The sequence below is a fragment of the Solanum stenotomum genome, chromosome 1, assembly GCF_019186545.1.
Source record: "Solanum stenotomum isolate F172 chromosome 1, ASM1918654v1, whole genome shotgun sequence".
Taxonomy (NCBI): Eukaryota; Viridiplantae; Streptophyta; class Magnoliopsida; order Solanales; family Solanaceae; genus Solanum; species Solanum stenotomum.
The window spans coordinates 93,726,060-93,743,323 of record NC_064282.1 but is presented as its reverse complement, the minus strand read 5'-3'; the positions used below and the strand labels follow the sequence as shown (position 1 = coordinate 93,743,323).

At 29.0% G+C, this 17,264-nt stretch overlaps 1 protein-coding gene across 1 annotated transcript; it reads right to left on the bottom strand.

The window, feature by feature from the left end:
* Positions 1-417: 417 nt before the first annotated feature.
* On the bottom strand, positions 418-6,696 carry LOC125871059 (cytochrome P450 98A2-like). The gene is made up of 3 exons (XM_049551650.1): positions 6,180-6,696; positions 1,988-2,376; positions 418-1,234 (listed from the first exon to the last, which is right to left on the bottom strand). The coding sequence occupies exons 1-3, from the start codon at positions 6,667-6,669 to the stop codon at positions 590-592; spliced, it is 1,524 nt and encodes a 507-aa protein (XP_049407607.1). The 5' UTR covers positions 6,670-6,696; the 3' UTR covers positions 418-589.
* Between the last annotated feature and the right edge of the window lie 10,568 nt (positions 6,697-17,264).

The following is a 17,264-nucleotide window of genomic DNA, read 5'->3' as shown; positions in this document are numbered from 1 at the left end:
AGATTTTCTCCATAGCCATAGATCGAACTTGAAACTTCTAGTAGGAAATTCCACCATTACATCACAACCTAGGTTGGTCTCTTTACATAAATCTAACATCAATTATGACTCTACTTTCCTTCTTACCAACTTGGACTCATCAGTAACAACAAGGGTCTATCTAATTTCTCTATAATATTATTTAGGCTGCTGCTAGGTCAATCTTTATGAAACTACAAAATATTTTATGTGAAAATTAATGCTACACTCCTGGAATAATTAACTATTAGACACTATATAAGAACTAATTACTAGAAGGACCAGGTCCTTTTATCTTGTAGTTAACCAACCGAACTATCATATTTGTTAATCATCAAAATCACTATTCAACTTTAGTAGTAAAAGAAAACGTTTCAAAATACAACAACATTGAAATTATATTTCATATTTGTACTTTTGGAACGACGATTACATTTTTCCCCATAAATGTATAGATTACAATACCATCATATTTCAAATAACAATAAATTAGTTAAGTCCAAGAGTATGCCAAACAACATTAAAACAAAAGAGTAAAAGAAAAAAAAGAGTGTAACATCATGAGAAGATGTTATATAACGATAGGACCGCGTTCATATAAGTGTAGAGGCAATCTAGGAGTAGGAACAACTTGTAGAGGTGTTCGCATATAAGTAACAGTTCCAGGACTCTCCAACATGTCAATGTCATCGCGCTTAATTCCAATAGGTGGAGACCATTTAAAATGGTGTAACAAGTGAGCTAACATAGAAGTAACCATATTGATAGCTAGATTTGTACCAGGACAAATACGTCTACCAGCACCAAATGGTAAAAGTCTAAAATCATGTCCCTTCATGTCAATATCCTCTTCAATGAATCTTTCAGGTCTAAATTGTAAAGGATCCTTCCATACTTTAGGATCTCGTCCAAGTGCCCAGACATTAACATGTACAATTGTACCCTTAGGAATGTTGTAACCACCAATTTTGACATTAGCACTAGCCAAGTGAGGGAGCATTAGTGGAGTTGGAGGGTGTAACCTTAGTGATTCTTTAACTACACTTTGTAGATAGGAGAGTTTGGACATATCGGATTCGGTTATGACCCGGTCCGACCCGATAACCCGGTCCAATTCTTCTTGGGCTTTTTGTTGAACCCTTGTGTTTTTGACTAATTCTGCCATAGCCCATTCAACAGTTATAGCCACTGTATCCATTCCTGCTGTCACCATATCCTGTAATAATTTATTAAAATAATTTAAACTTAATCAAAATTATTAAAGATTTAATATTTGTTTTGTTTATTTAATTTATGTTTAAATAGGATTTGTAGTTAAATTCATACAAGAATAGATTTTAAATCTTTTTATTTATTTTGTAACATAGGAACACATTCAAAAGTAGTGTAGTGGAGAATTATTGAGTTTATAATTATTATTTTTTTATTCAATAATTGATTCATTATTAAATAATAATTTAGTTAATACTTTTTCTTCTGGTGGAAGACATGTTAGTTAATGATCACGAATACTGAAAAAAGATTGGTATTTTCCACTTGTAACACCTAACTCGTCTAATTCTTTAATTACTTTCATTAATTTACTATATATATTCTTCTTTAATTTCTTCTTTACTTTATTTGGTCCTCTTAACCTAAAATTGAAGAAAAATAATTGAGTTGGAAATTTGGAATTGTCCTTGTAGGGAAATTTAACTAACTAAATCGAAAAAGAATATTTTCTACGTTACAATTTATATGACACCATCTAGATTTCAAGAATTAAATGATTTTTTCTTTAATCATGATTCTTCATATGTAATATGTAAATTTGATGTCAAAAAACTACATTTCATGTCCGATCAAAGTTAAAAAAATATTATCTTTACTACGTAATGTGTCGTATATAAATTGAAATAGATAGTTGTACACAAATAGTAGTTGTATTGGGATGGAGGATAGTAATATAAGGGTTTCATAATATACTTACCCAAAGGAGGCCAATAACAGTGTCATCACTTAGCTCATATTCTTTTTGTAGAGTGAGCAAAGCATCAACAAAGTGTTGTTTTGTTTCACCAGTTTTTTTCCTTGCAAGAGTGTGTTCTTCCATAATAACCCTAGTAAACCTATCCACATGACTATCTTGAGCCTTAAGAGCTTCATTATCATCCTTGAAAAAACAACTTAGCCATGGAACAAAGTCACCTAGGTTAAGTTTTCCTCCAATTTTCATCCCATTGGAGACTATCTCTTTGAGTTCTTTACCTTGTTCATCAACTTTACCTTGTGAGTCCATAAACCTTTTACCAAATGTTACTCTTGTTATGTTGTTGAATGCTACTAATCCCAAGTAGCTCCTCATTATCAAGCTTTTACCTACACATTTGCATATATCAATAATCAATTAGTCATAGTTTGTGGAGTATTAAATTAACAAGAGCCGATTAAAAGTGGAAACAGACTGTCTACTTGTAGTTAAGGTTATCAAAGAATAGGATATACAGTGTCACCCTCTTATGGACATAAAAAGGGAAAACATGGAATATGCGGGATTGAATGTGAAAACAGATTGTTTACTTGTTATCAAGTTTATATTAAATAAATAAATAAAAGACATACATTAATTATCACCCTCTAATGGGCTATTATTGAACATTGTAAATATTTGATGAAGGCCAATTATTTTGAGGAAGGAAAATCAATGTAATATATAGATTTTCTAGCAAATGAAGACACTAACGAATAAAAAGATTTGGTAGTCTAGAAAATGTGCTCAAGGAAATGTATCTCGACTTGAGCAATGTAGCTTAGGAAAGATTTATAAAAAAATTATTTAGTCTTTTCCAACATACCAAAAAATATGAAAACTAAGCTAAAAAAAAATTGTAGTGTCAATTAGTGTAGATTTATAATTGGAAAACAAGGTACATAAGTAAAATATTGTTAGTAGTGTATTTAATTGATTTGTGATGCATGTAAAAACTAAGGCAATAATCGAGTATATGAAACTCTTTTCTTTTCAGAAAAAGAAGAAAAAAAAAAGCCAAATAAATCTCCACCCTTCCTTTGGGTTTTGGATTTTTTTTTGTTCCATAAATTAATTATTAATTAAGATTATGTGTTCCATTATATATAATTTTTTTAGTTCCAATGTGAAGTGTCTATGTACTTTGAATGTTCTATATACATTTGTAAAGTTAAAGGTAACTCATTAGGGGTATGTTTGGTGGGGGTGGGGGTGGGGGATAGTTTTTTTTATTTTCTCTTATTTGACTAATTAAAATATATATTTATTTAAAATCTTTAAAAAAATAAGTTCCTTAAAACGAGAAAAATGTTTCTCTAATGAAAGTAGAAAAAATAAGTTCTACAAGGGACATAACATTCTACATCGATTGTCTTCTCCCTACCCTTCAACGCACACCACCCCACATCCTTACACCCTACCCCAATTCTCATAAGAATTTGAATTATGTGAGTTCAATCTTTAAGCTCTTAGCATTGAACTCATTATGTTTTTAAAAGATATGAATTTTACTAATTGTGACAATTTTATCGAATTTTTTCACATAAATTATGCTACGTATTGAAAATGTTAGGTTCAGATGAACTCAATATTGTAACATAGGATCTACCCCTATCAATCCTCATAATATTTATCTAAATTAAATTATAAATATTTTTACGACTATAATTTATAATTACACACCAAACACAAATTTAAATAAAAAAATACCTTTTATTTTTCGAGAAAATATTTTTCGTTAAAAGATTTTCATTTCTACCAAACACACCCCTAGGTGTCACTTTATTTTACCAAACCTCCGTATAAAGATGAATTACAAACAAAAATAAAATATTTGTCACTAAAAAAGTATCTTGTCTTGCACTTTTTCATCGGTTTTGTTGATATTAGGTGCGGCCCAATATCCATATTAAATTTTATTATTTAAAAACACACATTGAATGTTGAGATTAATTACGTATTGAATTTCTAATAGTAGATTCATAATTTTAAAATGTTTGTCATTGTTTAAGAAGAAATAAATGAAACAAAAAATATAGTAGAGTTAGGATAGATATGGTATGAGTTCTACTCAATGCATGTTAGATATAGAGACGCATACTAGATCGATCTAAACATCATGAGTTGTTTTGTAATAAAATCAGTTATTGTTAATATACCTTTCTTCTCGGTTCCTTCTTCCATAACCAAAAATCATAAATATATTAGAATATGAAAATTTTAATATTTTTACCCTTCTTCTACTCCAATATAATATATAGTAAGTAGTAATTATTTTTACCCTTCTTCTACTCCAACTTATGATTTTTTAATTAGAGTGGGGTAAGTCAATACTGACTCCTAACAAGTTACTGTCTTTTTCTTCTTTCTCTAACAGTTAGATATTTGATGGCTTCACTTAAATAATACAAAGTTTTTGTTTTTATCTACAATAAGATTCAAATTTATTATATGCATGTACTTGACCAAAACATCACACATTGTGTGGTCACTACTAGACTAACGTCCTAGGGGTTTTCCTAACTTTATTTTGTTCTCATATGTGTAGATTGTGGGTTGGTTTACTTGTCATTTTCTTTTCTTTTTCTAACAAGACTAGAACTTTTATGACTTTGTTTATTAAATGTAAAAATTTGCATGTCATTGTATACTTTTTTTGAAATTTGAATAACTCAATTATGTAGTCAATGTAAATTTGTACTTTTATGTGGAAGAGAGAGGGAGTTGGTCTTCTCTTTTTCTTATATAGTAGTATTAGTTAGTATTGTTATTTTGTTATATTCTCCTTTTAATTTTGTCTTGATTATACTTCATTTGAGTTAAGATTCTATTAAAAATATTTTTTTTATTTTTTATAAAAATAGGAATAAGATTTGTTTACATCCTCACGTCTGACTTGTAGAACTAAATTGGATATGTTGTCATTGAAAAACTTAAATCTGTAGATATAAAAGGTGAATATTTGTTTCGAAATGTGATGATTCTAGACGAAGAATCTAATGAATTGAAGTTGTTGTCTCCTAAGAAAATTATGCACAAGTAAGGACAAAAAATGGAAAAATAAAAAGGAAGAATAAATATAGTCCAACAATTTTATAATAATGTAAGTTGTCTGAATATTTTTTAATTGTTATTAAGGTTATGCAAAAATTAGTTTAATCGATAAATCAAATTAAAAAATACAATTGGTTTATCAAAATGGTTTAACAATTTTTAAACGATTTTGTAAAAAAAAATAATTTGGTGTTCGATTTTATGATTTTAGTTAATGATTAAACCAATAATTCAATAGGATAATATTAAAATTACTATTTTATTCATAGTTCTAAAACAGTGGTTTCAACATTTTACCAACTCTATTTCTTTAAAAATTTCAGTATTACTTTCGGTTGTAGGCAACACAAACTAGGTTCTTTGCCTCTCTATTGCGACACCTAATTCTCACTACACCAAAAATGATTTTTAGCGATAATTAATTAATGATAATAGTTTAATTGCCGTTAAATATGTTCTTTTAGAAGCAATTAGCATTCTTTGTAAATGTTGTTAAAATCTATGGTGACATTGGATCAAATGTCAATTAACTAATGTTGGTAAAGACTTTAACACTCTTTGTTAATGTGCATATATTTATTGCCACTAAAAGTTGTTTTTGTTATAGTGTCTTTCTTATAGTCACAAAATAGTATTACTTTCTCTCTTCTTAATTTTAGATTTAATTGTGACAAAGATAAATAGTTAATATTGTTTCCACAATTTATTATACAAAAGATTCATGACTTTAAGATTTGCATGCAAAGGAAGATCCGCTTATTCTTTGAGATGACAAAGCTCCCCAAGTCCTTAGAAGGAATTAGAACAATTCTATCTTCAATAAAAAGTGATTAATGTTAAAATTATGATGCACTTCTATTCTTGTTATTTCTTCTATTTTTATAAACATCGTGTATATGATTTATATGAGCATTATCCAAAACTGAACCGTTAAAAACGAAAACTCGAGTAACTGACAAATGATTAAAAAAATATCTCATATAATGAAGTATTGTTATTGAAGATGACTATATTAAAAGTTTATTATATCATGAATTCCCATAAACCCGTCTATTTTTTTAATAGGAGTGATATAAAGGGAAAAGGTGAAAAAGCATACCTTGCTTTGTAGAATCTCTAAAGATGTCATGGATCATGGAAGTGACTTCATCTTCTCTAATTGGTCTAAGAGCTTCAATTCTCTTTGAAGTAAAAAGTTCAAGATTACATAATTTTCTCACTTTCACATAATGATGTCCATAATCAGCCCAAATTAAATCACTCCCATTTCTACTCACATTTGCCAATGGTTTAGTCCTAAACCTATCAGCCAAATTTTGGTCATTATCTTTCAATACTTCCTTAGCAAGTGTTGCATTATTTATCACAACATTTAGTTGTGAACCTAGGTAGAATGAGAAAATAGGGCCATATATTTCCGACCACGCGGCGAAGCATCGGAACCTTATCGGCTCTATGTCGTAGAGGTTTCCGATGATAGGCCATGGCCGTGGACCGGGAGGTAGCTTGGCTTTCAACCGGCGGTAGAAATTGTAAGCAATATATATAAGAAATAGTGTTAAGGCTGGAAGTGCTAAAGAAAAAGCCATTTTGGAAATGTGTAATGTGTAATGTGTTTGTGGAAAATAAGGAAACCAACGGTCCCTTTTAATAGGGAAATTTTTTTGATCCGTATAAAAGTTATTATCTCAGTAATGACATTAATTTTCTTATACCTAATAAGTAATAAGGTATGAAATCGAACTCTTACTATCTTACCAACCAGATGAGAATTTAGATAGTCAATTAGTTGGGCTATTAAGATTCCTCTGCTAAACGATAGTCTAATATTTTATGTAAGTATTTTTAAAAATAAAATGGGGGTAGGCAATTTTTTTTTTAATCTATATCAGTATTTTGTATAGAAGTTCTTTACCTCAACAATAGTGTACTGACATTAATCCTCTCATACCTACTAATTAATCATGTACCTAACAAGGAGAAAATTTAGGTAATCAATTAATTGAGCTACTAAAATTACTTCGTTATACATTATTTTTTTTTAAAAAAAATGAGGGTAATGAAAGGGGAAATAAAGGGGATTATAATATGAAAAATCGAACCTTCACCGATAAAATAAAAAATTCAAATAGTCAATTAACTAAGCTACTAAAAAAAAATTATTTGTGTAAGGGTAAGGTAAATATGGACTAATATTAAACCAGAGTAGCTAATAATTTTCCTTCAAGACTTTTACAAATAAACCATTATAATCTAAATAATAGCTTAAAAGGGAACATGAGTGTAAATCATCCATTTTAATACCATGGTTCGTGTTCTAGAAATGAAAAAATGATAATTATATTCATGTTTTGATATATTTTTTTTTTTAATAAATTACAACTTGGTGGTATATTTTTTTATTGACCATATTTATTCATTTTTCAACTTTGATGCGTGTTAGGTGGATCAATTTGTTGGATGATTTGTTAGATCACTAATGATGATGATCCCACTTTCCTATGGCGGTATAATTGAATTATTGCTTCCTAGTAATTAAATATTTTAATATTGAATGGAATCATTTTTTTCTTCTCATTCCTTTCAAAGAAGTTTTTGTTGTTGCACTAAATTACTTACGTGTGTAAATTTACGATTCAAAAACATTTTTTTAGCTTATAACACTTAGTAATCGGATAACATTTAATCTAACAAGTGTTTTTCCACCTAAATTTGATAGACTTCTATAACTAAATTATTGTGGGTGAATATATACAATATGTGCAAGTAAAAAATACTTTGAAGTGAATATTTATCCGAACAAATAAGAAGTCAATTTTCTTTGGCATTTAGGTTGTAACATTTAGCAGTCAGATAATATTTCATCCAACAAGTGCTTTTCCACCCAAATCAGATAGAATTCTATAACTAAATTACTTACGGATGTATACATGCGAGAGTCAAGAACATTTTGAAGTGTATATTCATCCAAACAAATAAAAAATCGAATATTCTTTAGCATTTAGATTATAACACTTAGCAAAGTAATCAAATAATATTTATTTCAACAAATGCTCTTCCATCCAAATTAGATAGACTCCTATCACTAAATTTACCAACCAAACCTAAATTTTTTTCTTTATTATGCTTATCCAATATCAAAACAAATAATTCATTTATTAAATTTGAAATGTTTGAGTCCAATTAAAAAAAGAGTAAAATATGAACTAACTATTTATAACTTGCGAGAAATTTTATTAACTCAGTTGATTCTATCTTTTTAATAAGAGTTGAATTTCCCATCTTATGAAAAAAATAAACTAAAAAAAGAGAGATTATTTATAGGCTGTCACAAACTAAGTTGCACCCATTTCTAAGTTGACATTTGACAATTAAATTCTATGCCAAATGATTGAGTATCCAATTAATTAATGATCTTAGGTTTGGTGGATGACATCTTCTTTTTATTTTTTTTATATGTTTTATAAATAAAATCATGGTATGTCAAGATTCTGTGCCTTTAATTTCTTTCTGATCGTGCGAGGCAACAGGGATGGAGACTTATATGAGGGGTTCATCCGAATCCCTCGGCGAAAAATAGGTTAAAATTATTTTTCAAGTATGTATAATAGATGTCGAACCCCCTTTCACTAGTTCGTGTGTTTACTTCTCAAATTTTGAACACCTTTATTAAAATTTCTGGCTCCGCCATTGCGAGGCAGTTGTCTGCATAAACTTTCGTAATGGAATATATGGTTTGATAATTCCTATTTCTCATTGTTTCGAGAGTCGTGATGATATTATTGAGGAATGTTTTTTGTCGAAATATTTTTACTTTTCACTCTTGTTAATTAGCAATAATATTTATGTGGACTTTCAAAATTTTGCTTCATGTAACTTGACAAGAAAATTGTGAGTCGTAGGTACAAAATCATTTACATATAAGACTTATTGCTTCTGCAATTTGAAATCTTTTTGGTGTTTACTAGTGATGATATATGTTGCTTCCAATTGCACACGCAAGTGTATGCGGTCGCACAAATAATATAGTGGCTCTTAAAAGAATTGGATTATCGAACCCAAATGACTTGTTAATTAATTATTCTTACTAAATTATATTAATTCTACTTATTTATTTAAGGGGAGGATTTCAAAAGATTAATATATGAACTAAACTAAAAATAAAGATAAAATAACTAAAAATCAATTAACTAAGAAAAGATAGATGTTTACACAATCAATGAATGAATCGATCTAGGATTATAATTTAACTAACAATCATGTTTAGCATCAATTTCATCAACTTATTTGATTATCTAGTTATTGATTCACAGGGTTAAATGTATGATCATGGTCTCCCGACCTCTAATCGCCTACGATAAATAATACCCTAACTACATCGTTAAGCAGGGATAGGATGGATTAAGTACCGAGCATTAAGATTTCTTCCTGTATAGTGACCAAGCATGGTTTCTAGGTATATCCCTGTCCTAAATACAAATTAACCCTAGTTATTAAGAGAAAATCATGCTCCTTATATTTCACGTTCTATCCTCTTATTTCTCTCCTGAGTTCAATTCGGACAATATGTTTATTTCAATGGTGATCAAACATCAAAATAGTAATCACAAGAATAAGAACAACTAATAATATGATAAACAAATCATGCCGAATCAAAATCACTAAACAATCATATCGTAAGTAAATATAATCCAAGAACGAGAAGTTTAACTTCGCATAGACATAGAGCAATTATAACGAATCATTCAAATAAAAGATGTAAAATAAATAAAAGAGAAGAAAAGAAGAAACCCTAAATCAAAAGTTATTTTCACATTGTATCCTCCTCCCCTAATAATTATTTTTTTGGACTATTTATAAATGTAAGAAATCCTGAATAAAATAATTGAGTCCAAAATCAATTAGAAATTCAAAACCAAACGGAATTGGATTCCCAGTTGTACACGTGAAACTGTCCAACCGCCTCAACTTTGCGCCTTTAATCAATTGGCTACTGTCTTCACACATTTCCACGTGGAATTTTCCAATTCCAATTCTACTTCAACCAACATATATATTATTTTATAAAGTTTAATTCGATGTCTGCTTGATTTCCTTCTTCAACCTTTCATTTTTAATTCGTTTTAACTTCAAACTTCTTCATCTTTCCACCAATTCAATCCTACAAATAAAATATACTATTTAATACAATTCATAAAATTCAGGCAAAAAGAAAAAAACAAATATAAATAATAAAGCAAATAATGATTAAAAATATATATTTTGGCCTCACATCAATATACAATCAAATTACACATTCTATAATGAGGATTTTTATGCGTGTGCTAGCAATTATACGTGAAGACAGGATCGGATGTATATGAGTTCGACAAAACTCGATAGTCTTTGTCTAGATCTTATATTTGTTACTTTGTATTAATAAAATATAAAAAATCTATATAGAAATTAAATTTAGAACATAATTAATTACTAACATTTGAGGTCACTGTTTTATAATTCAGAAAATTCTAGATTCGCTTTTATGTAAAAGAGATCGGTATCACGCTCCAAACCTGAGTGAGGTGGAGCATGCTCCATGTGAACTTGATATATATATAAACGATAATTAATTACATTATCACAAAAAATATAATTATTTTACATGTTTTGGTTTCTGTTCTACATTTTAAAAAATAAGGGAGAATTATAATATGGGGAATCGAACCCTCACTTAAAAAGACGAATGGCAAGAAGTGGGATTCAATATGATGTTTGCCAATAATGCTAAGAACCATTTGACATTGTTGTTGGGAGGCCGAAACACTTATTTTGAGAAAAAAAAAAACATTAATTAAGTGTTTGGCAAATCAGTAAAAGTGTTTTTAAATGGAAGCAAAAGCAGCTTTTTTTTTTGGGAAGAAATAAAAAATTTTGCTTTTTAAATAAAAGCAAAGCAAAAACAAAAAATTATTTTTCTCAAGACTAATATATCATTTTCATATTTACGTTTGTACCAATATATTTCTTATTAATCAATCAGCATATTTCATAAGTGTGATTAAATTTTTATTTAAGAATTTTATTTTAATAAGTTTTATAATTTATTTTTTGTTTATATATTATTATTTTATATATTATTGTACGTATTATTCTATCAACTGTTTTGATAGATATATTTCGAATTGTAATATTAATGTGCTGGGCACATCTAAAAAAAAAAAATCATAAATCTGTAATTTTGCATAGCAATTTAGAGATAAAATTTCCAATTTACCCAATTGATTTTTTTAATCTTTATTTGGTAATTTACCGGTGATTTTAAGAAGCCTGTCAAGAGAAACGGTACATGATAGAAAAGAGCAAATAACATTTTTTAAAAAAAATAAATCACATGAATAAAAAATAGTACTTCTAGGATAAATAGTCAACCAGAAATTTTCCTTTATATTAAAAAAATGAGTTTAAAAGTAACATTAGTATATAATTTAGATCTGTAATTATTGTGACAAAGGACTAGTGGTTTATTAAAACTTTATATTAAGCACCACTAACATAAAATCTGAATATGTACATGAATTAGCTAAATGGAATTACTCATAAAGTACACTTTTAGTAGGCCGCATTAAAAGAAATAGTTTATGTATTATGTTCGTTATTATTTAGCACTATATTTGGTAGAAATTTGGGTTTGTGTATAACTCAACATGGATTTATAGGATGTATTACTAATATCTTCCATTTGGAGGTATTAGTAATACGTAGGATATAATACCATGAGATAAGTCTATGTAGAGATAAAAATACCCCTCAAATCATTGTAATTTTATTTTTTTAATTCTATGTTTTATATTTGTACTAGTAAATTTATTTAAAATAAATTAGCTTACAAATTATTTAGAGAGAGTTGTTTGTTACTAAATAAATCCAATACTGTTATAAAATAATATATTATGGATGTCCACTACATCAAAAAGTTACTCCATTACTTTCCTCCATTATGAAGATAACCATAACCTCCATAACCTCCACCTTTATAACCATTATTCTTGTAACTTTTCACTTCCATAACCTCCCCCATTATATTCATGTTAATGTCATGTTTATGACTAACCTTTTGTATGCCTCTATGTTACACTTAAATAGAGGCATAAGAGTTCATATTGTATACACTTGAAGATTTGGTGAACACTTGAAAGAAAGAAAATTATCTTATATTGTTCCTCTTGTCTTATATTCTTCTTGTCTTCATCTTTATATTGTTCTTTTGGTTTTAAGTTTTACAATACGTTATCAACACGATTGTTCTACAATTGAAGGATTGAAGCAAAGTAAATAAACAAGGTAAAAATATTTGTGTTTATTTTTCTCTCGGGAACAAGGTAAACTACTAGATAATTTATTTTATATTTTACTTTTGATTATACATCATTAGTTTTCTTACCATCTCAAAATCATGATATGAGTCCAGCAAGTTGCTTTTACTTTGAGCAAACTTTTAATTTAATCACTATATATTTAAAAAGTAAAGTTAGTTTTGTAAGTTAATAATTTGTAAAGAAATTGTTCTTTATGATCTTGTTTTATTAAAAGATAAGTTATTGAGTTATGTGGCATATACATATTGATTGGATCATCATTATAGGTTACTTTTGTACCTATTTATTTTTCTTCATCTAAACATTTACTTGTGGAGTTATTAATATATTATTTGTACTAACAAAGTTTATTGTGTGGTTATTTTAAAATGATTGAGGGTAAGAGGATGAATTCAATTTTCATCGCACCAAGTGGGTAAGACATCGAATTAAAGTTTGGGTGAGTCATGATAATAAGAAGTTAGGTTCAAGTCCCATTGATTTATGACCAAAGACGTCTTTATATGGGTAAGACATTGGGTTTAAGTCCTAATGCACTATAGTGATGATATGGTGATAACTAACATAAAGTTGTATACTTTTGACTGAAAGTCATGAAATTTGCCCAATTGATTTGCTCCATTCTCTTATGTGAATGTGGTAGCAGGACATAATGTGTCTCAAAATGACAAGTGGTTAAATGCATGAATATGAGTATGGTAAAATATTGATGGTCATCATTGTGGTAATTAAAAGAAAGAACATTATGGGTTCTTAAGATGGTCCTTCAAATGTGAAGGTACTTTTTATCCATCAAAGTAGTATGAAAAGTTATTGGCACATTGTTGTGGTGCAACCCAAATTTGAAAAGTTTTGTAAATCTCCATCAAAATAAAGGAATACAAAGTGATAGTACATTTGGTACATTTGACCTCTTAAAGTGATGTTGAGGTGAGTCACATAAATTTGATAAATGTGAAAGAATGACAATGAGTTTCTAATAAAAACTTATGGAGCATGTTCAAATGGTTATGCTCAATTTCTTAAAGAAAATGTGACTTGTGTTCTTATAGATAAGAACATGTTCATGTATTGTTGGATGAATGTCACATCTCACCTCTACGGGAGGTTTTAGAGATTGAAAAGAAATATTTTGACATAAATGGTCATTTAGTCATATACTTTAAGTACTACACAAATATTGTGGTATTTTTTTATTATGAACTATTGGAGGACAAAAGAAAGAAATAATTTTTTTCTATAAAAGTTGTGGTCATGACCAAAATAAATATTATTGTGTGGCAACACAAATTTGTCATTGGTTGTCAAGAAATAAGTCTTGCAAGTAATAATTTTAACCATGACAATAATAATCATTCTCTCCTTGAAGGAGATGGTCACCATAAGAATGGTGTTGTGAAATTTGTGGCAGTACACAAACTTAATTAAGAGTTTCAAAAGAACTAATTTGTTACATTCAGAAATGAAAATAGTTCATAATATTGAGGTTATAGTACATCTCAAAAGAAACTTTTTAAGTTTCGGAGGAATTGAAAAAAATTATTATATTGAGACTATAAATTATTGAAAGATTAAATATCTTCTGATTACTACAATCAAAGCGGGTTATGAATATTTACATAAAAAGTTACATGTCCTTCTCTTGTTTGTTGTATACAAATATAGGCACGATGATGGAATCACATGCAAAAGTAAACTAGAAGTTTACCAAAATAAATATCAGTTGGCACAACCGGTTGACCATTTCGGTTCAAATGTGATGCAAAAGAATTGAGAATTCATGTGGTTATATGTTGAAGAAATAAAAGACTCTTCAAGGATTCTCATGTGTTGCTTGTTCTCGTGATAAAATGATCATTGTACCAGCTAAGGTTGGGATTGTATCCCCTGAAATTATATGGAACATACAAAAAGGTGAATATGGGCCCGTTCACCTGCCATGTGGACCGCTTCCTATTATAATTTAATAGATGCATCTATGGTATGGTACATGTGCATTTGTATCAACTTACAAATTGGTTTTTGTAAGGTTGTTTGCTCAAATTGTTAAATTAAGAGCAAAGTTCCAAACTATAAAATTATGTTGATAATACTGGCTGGTTTAGCAGAAATTGTTTGCCTCCAATTATAGCTAGACCATTGATTATGAGAACAAATCTCTCAAATAAAATTTGATATGAGATGAGTTTATTTAACGTGTATGCATCAAGCCAACAAGGTTCTCCCATCACAATTGATTCAGGGTCAGGAACCAAATAATTTTCATCTAAAAATTTGATGCGTGCACATATGATTATATTGCTCCACCACGCACAAAGATGGATCCCCAAATGAGGTTGGGGGTAAATGTTAGATTTCCTAACATTAGGGGGAGCTATGTTTAGTAGCTGAAAATTATGTGTGGGGTGAATTATTTATATCCTCGTTAAAAAATGTGAACTTGAAGTTCAAGAGATAATTCATTTGCAAAATGTTGCAAATAATTTGTCAGATGTATTTGTTGACCCAATATTTTAATTAAGTTGCAAATGCTCCAATAAATAGTCCTTAAAGGACAGAGTATATGGTACGCCAGAAGTGTGCTAGATCAATCGATTCCAAACGTAAAACTCCTTGAGGAAGGAGAGGAGCAAATTATCAAAATGGTCATGATAATGAGGTAAGTGCTTTGAAAGAACACTATGACATAACACTTCATAAAACCTTGGCAAAGGTTCAGGTACCTGAAAATGATAAAGAATGAAGAAATCTTGATAAGTTATGTCGTATTGGAATCGATATCAAAATGACCGTCGACGGTATCTTTGATATGAAGTAGCACTCAATGCTATAAATGGTTACGAGGATCTTAAATTCAAATCTGTCATATAGTGTGGACAGATAATTATTGGCACTATTCAAGTATATTTTGTTTCACTTAGAAAAGTGATGTTTTTGATCATATAGTTCATGGATCAAAATATAATGTCAGTGTGGTACAAATGAATCATTGTGCGACGGTATAACCGTAAGATATAAAGTGCGGTTTGTGCCTCGGGGCATAAAGGATTTTCGCAAAAATCCTGACATTATTAGATGGAGATATTCTCTCCAGTGGTGGATGCAATGAGACTTGTTTTGAGTATGGAAATAGATGAAATACTTGAATATGCATAATGAATGATTATTATGTCTAACTAGACGATGAAGGTTATATGAAAATCCTTGAAGGATTTAAAAGGTCCTAAAGCAATTTCATTGAGTACCCAATGGTTTTGAGACTGCTTAACATATAAAAAGAATCTTTTTGATCTCATGAAAATGATTTTAAAATGTCATGTATTAGTGCAATTGGTGCACTTATAGATTGTTGGTTATGCAAATGCTAGAAGATTATTTGATATACATAACGAAAGTTATGTGAAAATATTGTCATAGTATCATTCAAGTTATGACAAGAAACTAACAAAGCAAGCGACTCAAAGACATAGAAGATGTATGATTTTATTTTAGAAGAAAAGACGAGCTTCAATAAAATTGAAATGATCAATCCCAGAGTTAGAAATGATTTGATTATGTAGATGCAAAATATTTATTTGATCTGCATAAAGCTCGATCGCAAATAGACTATTATTTACATATGGAGACACAACAATATCTTGAAAATTCAAAGAATCACATTAGTAACCACTTCTTCAAATCATGCAAAAATAATATTGATCTATGAATTAAGTTGGGAGTGTGTTTGGTTGGAATCATGATCTATCATATTCAAAAAATATGTGATTTTCTTTTGAAAAGGATATTCCACCCACCATATATGAAAATGATATATAGCTCAATTAAAGGGAGAATACAATCAAAGGAGATCAGACAAAATATATTTCACCAAGTCTTTTTTCACACATGATCTTCAACAAAATGGTGAGATAGACGTTCAAAGATCCATTCAAGTGATAATCTTGTAAACTTATTCACTAAAGATTGCCAACATCAATATTTGAGAAATTGTGATACAAGATTGGAATGCATTGTTTCCGAGATATCAAGTAAAGTTTTTATCAGGGGGAGAAAAATACGCGTTGTACTCTTTTCCTTAACCATGGTTTTATCCCAATTGGGTTTTCTTGGTAAGGTTTTTAACGAGGCAACATTCAAAGCGTATTAAAAGATATGTGTACTCTTTTTCCTTCACTAGGATTTTTTCCCACATGGTTTTTTCCTAGTAAGGTTTTAACGAGGCATAATATCTATGGACATCCAAGGGAGAGTGTTATAAAATAATATATTATGGATGTCCACTACATCAAAAAGTTACTCCATTACTTTCCTCCATTATGAAGATAACCATAACCTCCATAACCTCCACCTTTATAACCATTATTCTTGTAACTTTTCACTTTCATAACCTCCCCCATTATATTCATGTTAATGTCATGTTTATGACTAACCTTTTGTATGCCTCTATGCTACACTATAAATAGAGGCATAAGAGTTCATATTGTATACACTTGAAGATTTGGTGAACACTTGAAAGAATTAAATTATCTTATATTGTTCCTCGTCTTATATTCTTCTTGTCTTCATCTTTATATTGTTCTTTTGGTTTTAAGTTTTTCAACAAATACAAATTTAAAATGAGAGTTATTTATGTATAAATGTAGATGGTTTGCTCAATTTTACCATTGTTGACCGTCTTTTCGATTTTAAAAGTAAATAGTTTTATCCTTTTTAAAATTGAAAATTGACATTTTGTGAGTGATCAATTTATTAAGATGACAATTATTTATCCTCAAATAATTCAAGTGAAAAAATATCAAACATGACAACAAAATTGTTCTTCTCATAGC